The sequence below is a fragment of the Sander lucioperca genome, chromosome 13, assembly GCF_008315115.2.
Source record: "Sander lucioperca isolate FBNREF2018 chromosome 13, SLUC_FBN_1.2, whole genome shotgun sequence".
Classification (NCBI taxonomy): domain Eukaryota; kingdom Metazoa; phylum Chordata; class Actinopteri; order Perciformes; family Percidae; genus Sander; species Sander lucioperca.
The window spans coordinates 25,746,006-25,751,950 of record NC_050185.1 but is presented as its reverse complement, the minus strand read 5'-3'; the positions used below and the strand labels follow the sequence as shown (position 1 = coordinate 25,751,950).

Genomic DNA, 5,945 nt, shown 5'->3' with positions numbered 1-5,945 from the left:
TGATGAGTTGCAGTTCTCTGTGATGTGTTGTAGTTCTCTGTGATGAGTTGTAGTTCTCCGTGATGTGTTGTTGTTCTCCGTGATGTGTTGTAGTTCTCTGTGATGTGTTGTAGTTCTCCGTGATGAGTTGTAGTTCTCCGTGATGAGTTGCAGTTCTCTGTGATGTGTTGTAGTTCTCCGTGATGTGTTGTTGTTCTCCGTGATGTGTTGTAGTTCTCTGTGATGAGTTGTAGTTCTCTAGTCTAGAGTAGAGACTGCAGATCGTGTCCTAGGGTGTGGCCTTACGTGCTGAGCACCACGAAAAAAACCGAGATGAAGGTGTCCGTGTTCACGAATCAATAGATAAAACATTGCGTGACCATTTCATGAACTGACGAGAGACCGTGTTGAATAACATATAATAAATCGTACTTTGTATCAAATTGGACCAAAATAGAAATAATGTGGTCTTCATTAGACAGAAATCATCTGAACTAGTTTGTTTTGTGATCCTGCAGACGGCTGAGAGAGGCGAGGAAGAGGAGATCACCGTCCTCTGAAGATCACCTCTTTATTATTCCACCTTCACTTTGGAACATTTAACCCCGGCGCCGTCTCCCGTCCACCGTGAGGCCACTTTTAGTTTCTCTGGGTCAACATTTAATAAAATCTTTTTCTTTCAACATTTTGTTCTTTTTTGACACCTGTAGATTTCACAGCTGTTTTCTCACTTTTCACAATTTATTTTACATTATTTCTGACGATTTTGCACACTTAGCACACAAGTTGTTTGTCACTTTTTCCTGATGATTTTGTTGTTGTTGTTTGTTTCCAAGTAGTTTGATGTTTTTGTAGTTTTTCCCCCAACATTGATTCACCAACATTTTTCACCAATTTTCTTATGACATCATTTTCTCCAAATGTTATAAAATTGACTAAAACACCCAAATTCAATGAAAGTAGTGACCTGATCATTTATTTAACTTGTAAAGAGCGTTGTAGGGAACCATCCGTGTTATTGTTTTGGACCATTTGGATAAAAGAAACCCAAATTTCTGATATAGAAACTTTATGAAAACGGGTCAAATTGTTGAAGACACCAGGAGAGTTAAATCATGAAATCATCAGTTTACTTTCTGCTGTTGAGGTCAAAGTGATCTGTTCCTTCAGGAAGAATAAAAGTTGTATTTTGATATTCTGTCACATGATGTCGTTTACATCTTTAGATTAATCTTCTTTATGAAAACGTTAAATTAGTTTATATTTCCTCAGAAAGTTTAAATGTTGTTAAACTTGTCGTTTAATATCTCGAGGTTTATTATCTTTGTCCTAAACTGTCATTAAATTAAAAAACTGAACTTCTTCATTTCTAGTTCTTTTATTTTAAACATGTAAACAGGAAGTGGTTGACGAGGCTCCTAAATCAAACAGGTCGCTGGTTTGATTCCCAGTGAGCAGGAACAGGACTGTTCCTTTGTTACAGCGTTAATATTAATAACTGTTATATATTACGGCTGTGACATGAAGCTGCTGTCTGTCTTAAAGCAGAGTGTAGTCCCTTGAGATGTAGCATCTGGTTATAGACAGATCCAGAATGATAAAACACATCCAGATATGTACAGCATTACATAACAAACATACAGTACAGATCCCCCCCCCCCCCCCCAGCCAGTCTGTTAGATCACTGAGCTGCCTAACAGATAGACCAGACCAAATACAACTAGTTAGATTTGGGTACCTGCCAGTATAGAGGACCGATACATTACAGTTCTAACAATTACTATGAAAACAAGCTTTATTTGCTCCTGAATGCATCATGACTTTACGTGGGGTACCTGAATGCACCATCACCTTCATTACATAAGTGGATGGTTTCCTCCGCTGGTGTCCATTAATTCCTGTTAACACTTGAAGGGCATAAACCAGTTTATTCCATGGTCACTCGCCAAATTACTTTTTTTAAGACCATTAATTTAAATTTGTATGTATTTTACAATCCAAATCAAAAGTTTGTTCAAACAATAACGGTTATTGGACATGTTTGGATCTCTAACCCTCTGACACGGCAGAATCATGACGTTACGAGGGGTACCTGAATGCACCATGAAGTCCCATTGGTGCTGTCACTACTCTGTGAGTCAGTGCAGATGTGAGTTGCTCAGATTTAAACGGTTTACGGCATAACGTGTCGTACTGAAATTAGTGAAATCATAAAATAATAAACTTTTCTCATTACAAACAATAACGGAAGATGAAAATCATTTCAAAAACGTTTTAGCTATCTATGATTGTTTGATTGCTAACGTAGCTCAAAACGCCGTTCCAGTGACAGCCTTTGTTGTGATTGGTTGCTAACTTGTAGCCAGCAGTGAACCAACTTCGTTGTAGGTCCATTTGTTTTGTCTTGACATTACAGAAGTCTGTTGTTAGCAGGGTCTTGTCAGTTCTTGTAGACTACTTCAGCCTCTAATCTAGAACTGACATCAGGGATCATAACGTGAAGATGTGATGCCTTACGCTAAATAATAAATTACTGCTATGTGATGTACCTATCTCATTATTTTGTGGCTAACAGCAAAACAGATCTGCGTGAAGTCGCAAAGTGACGCATGTGCAACTCACGTGCACTCGACTCACATCGGGTAGTGACGGTCTCTACCGTTAGTGGTGTGTTTACATACCTCACTCATGGGATAGCAGGAGGGTTGACCAGTTCTGTTGTTTCTCCGTCATCTCCGGCATGGTGACTCTGCAGGCTACCGCTAAGCTACGCTGTGTCTTTAGCCCCAGACTGTTGCACGTCCCGGGAAATAAGGTCACCTTTTAGACCGTTTAGCTTTAAGATTTTTATTGTGTTTAACAAGCTATTAGCCAACGGCAGGCTAACGTTACCTGTTGCTAAGTGTAGTGCTAACTAGTGTCAGAAGCAGTGATGTATGAAGTGGTATCAGGTGCAGTAGTTTGAGTAGTTTTATGAGTATGAGTACGTGAGCACAGTATCGGAGTAGTTTTATGAGTACAGGTACATGAGCACAGTATCGGAGTAGTTTTATGAGTACAGGTACATGAGCACAGTATTGGACCCGATACCTGATACTGGTATTGGAATAATTTCATCCCTAATAAATAGTTTATAAACTAATAAATAAACCTTAAAATCTTAATAAAAACTCTACAAACAATTTAATAAAAACAGCAAAACTAAGTTTAGATATGTTTGTGTTTATTTGATATGAAGAATACAAAGTTAAACTCTCCAGAAATCCTGTTTTACATGTTTATTGATCACAAACCTAAAACATGTTGTCTACATAGGAACGTGTCATCTTTAATCAATAATCATTGTCAGACACATGACTTTATCAAATGTAATCATCCATGTATGTGAGATCATTTATATTCTGTTTATATCTTTGATCTTTAAAACTGACATGATCAGAAACATGAAGAAAGAAAACATTTGTTAAACTTCATTCAGGTCGACATTTTAGAAAAGTGATTCAGAGATACAACTAATTAATTCATCAACATTAAAAACAACCAGTTTAAAACTATATATATATATATATATATATATATATATATATATATACATACATACAAATAATGAACTTTTCAGTAGAAGCTTAACTTATTATATTCAAACTTTTACAACAATAAGTGATGAAAACTAATGTATAATATGATTCTATGGACAGTAAGTTATAAATGATGATTCAGCTGATGAACAAACACACAAGAGGTCAAAGGTCAGACCAGAACCAGAACCAGTCAGACTGTCATCTGAAGAAGACACAACTATATTAGTTAACATTAACACAATAATCAATTACAAAATACACAAACCAAATCTCATAAAAATGAAGTGGATTAATGTTATACCACTTCCATTCTCCACAAACTGTTCATGAGTTATGAAAGAGGGCGGGGCAAACTATAGGGGGCGGGGCAAACTATAGGGGGCGGGGCAAATCTTCAATAAAAAAAGAAACTGCTGAGTTCAACAATGGCGGCACGAGACATGAATTATGTTTCTCAATATTAAGTTCAGACAACACCTTCTACATTTCATGTAAATCGGAGGTTTGTCGTATAAGGCTGACTTCCTGTTGCCAGCAGGGGGCGCTATGACTATGAATCAATATTGGCCGGTAGATGTCCTCAGACCTGGACCCTGGTCCTGATAGATTTCCAATAAGGTCCAGCTGCTGCCTCTAGCTGCTCACGCCACGGCCCTTCTTTTCTTCGTCTTCAAAAAAAAAGCCCGTTTTCTAAAGTTCTTTGCAAAAATTGTATCTAATTTTATTTTTGTAAATAAAAGCCTGTTTTCTATAGTTCGGGGTGGAACTATAGAAAAATAAATACAAATTTCACCCTTTGCTTCTCTGTCACAACATTATTATTGATACATTTCACACAAACGTGATCATTGATTATGGACCCTGATAGCTATTGCAGCCATGCATTTTCTGGGGAGCTGTCGTGGTCTTTGCCCTGAGTGGTGACCACCGTCATGTTAGACCCATCTATCGTTTTTAGTGATGGTTTGATAAGATAAACTTTGAAAGACTTTTAACCCTTGTGCCTAACTAAAAACATTTTGCTCCTTTGCATTTTTTCTTCTAGCATTCTCCAGAACCAAATTATACCCCCAGGGTTTCCGCGGGGTATTAAAAAGTCTAAAAAAAGTCTCAAATTTTCAAAATCAAATTTTTAGGCTTTAAAAATTCCTAAAATTCACTGAAGTATTGTGTTCTAGGTCTTAAATCATTTTAAACTGGTCTTAATTTTCCTACACACATGCACTGATGCTTATTGAAATGTTTTTTTCATTCCGTGGTGTTGTAGCTCTTTCAATAGTCCAAATATAGTTTGCTGTATACAGTATGTACAGATTATTATTACTCTGTGTTGCTTTTATTCAATTTGAATACATTTATTAACTTTACAACTACTATTGTGACACTAAATTCGTTTCGTGTTAAATTTCATTCACTGTACGGAATTCTGTGTCTGCAGATTTAGTGTGGCCCTGACGGCTGCATTAATTCCTGTTAATGGACACCTTGAAGGGCATTAACCAGTTTATACTTCACGGTCACTTGCCAAATAACATTTTTTAAGACCAATAATTGATATTTGTACACTCGAGTTACAACAACTTACTCGCTCAACACTCAAAATTGCCGCTGTTTGACGTTAACTCAGCTTTAAATAACTTTTCATCATTAAGGTCTGAGATGGGACAGACCAACTTTAAAGTCAATTGGTTTACGTATGTAAATGTAGTGTTTTTGTACGTCTTGACATGATACATGTGTACTAATATTTGTTTGTCTATGTTAAAGTTAAAGGAGGGCACTTTAACTTTGAACATTTGCAGGGGCCACTAGCAGGCCATTTTGCAAGACTATTTTAGTTTTTCACTATGCCTGACGTGTGTGCACATTTTGGGGAATTGTTTAGTATGTTTAGGCCCTCCAGAAGGCAATTCATTTGGAAGAATAAATAAAGAATAATCCTAACTAACCTAAGTTTCTCGAGGGCCTTCACTTACGTTTCGGTTCTTGGGCCCTAATGAATGGTAAAAGGGTTTGTTGGCAAGTAGTCTCTCATGTCCAGACCTTCCTCCACAGCTCTGCAGAGGAAGGTCTGGCTAGTACACACAGTATTCCAGGATGGGAGTAAAACTCTGGTTTATTGGCATTTCTTTAAACCAATCACAATCATCTTGGGCGGGGCTAAGCTCCGGACGGAGCCACGGTGCCTCTGCTAAATAGTCTCAGGAAGGAACTTGTTTTGGTGGAACATGTGGACGTTCAAAAGTAGTTTTAGTCGTGCAACAGAAAACTCAGATTGGACAGATAGTCTAGCTAGCTGTCTGGATTTACCCTGCAGAGATCTGAGGAGCAGTTAACCATAGTCCTCACAAATCAGCCGGAGGTTAGAACGCCAACACAAAGAAA

At 37.6% G+C, this 5,945-nt stretch overlaps 1 protein-coding gene across 5 annotated transcripts in view; it reads left to right on the top strand.

Moving 5' to 3' along the window:
• Window positions 1-1,345, top strand: part of LOC116062362 (arf-GAP with Rho-GAP domain, ANK repeat and PH domain-containing protein 1) — a 40,282-nt gene extending 38,937 nt beyond the window's left edge. For all 5 annotated transcript variants that reach the window (XM_031317021.2, XM_035990798.1, XM_035990797.1 and 2 more), the window contains exon 26: window positions 498-1,345. In XM_031317021.2, coding sequence (XP_031172881.1) covers window positions 498-539 — 42 coding nt within the window. In that variant the 3' untranslated portion in view covers window positions 540-1,345. The remainder of the gene's footprint in view (window positions 1-497) is intronic.
• Window positions 1,346-5,945: the final 4,600 nt, after the last annotated feature.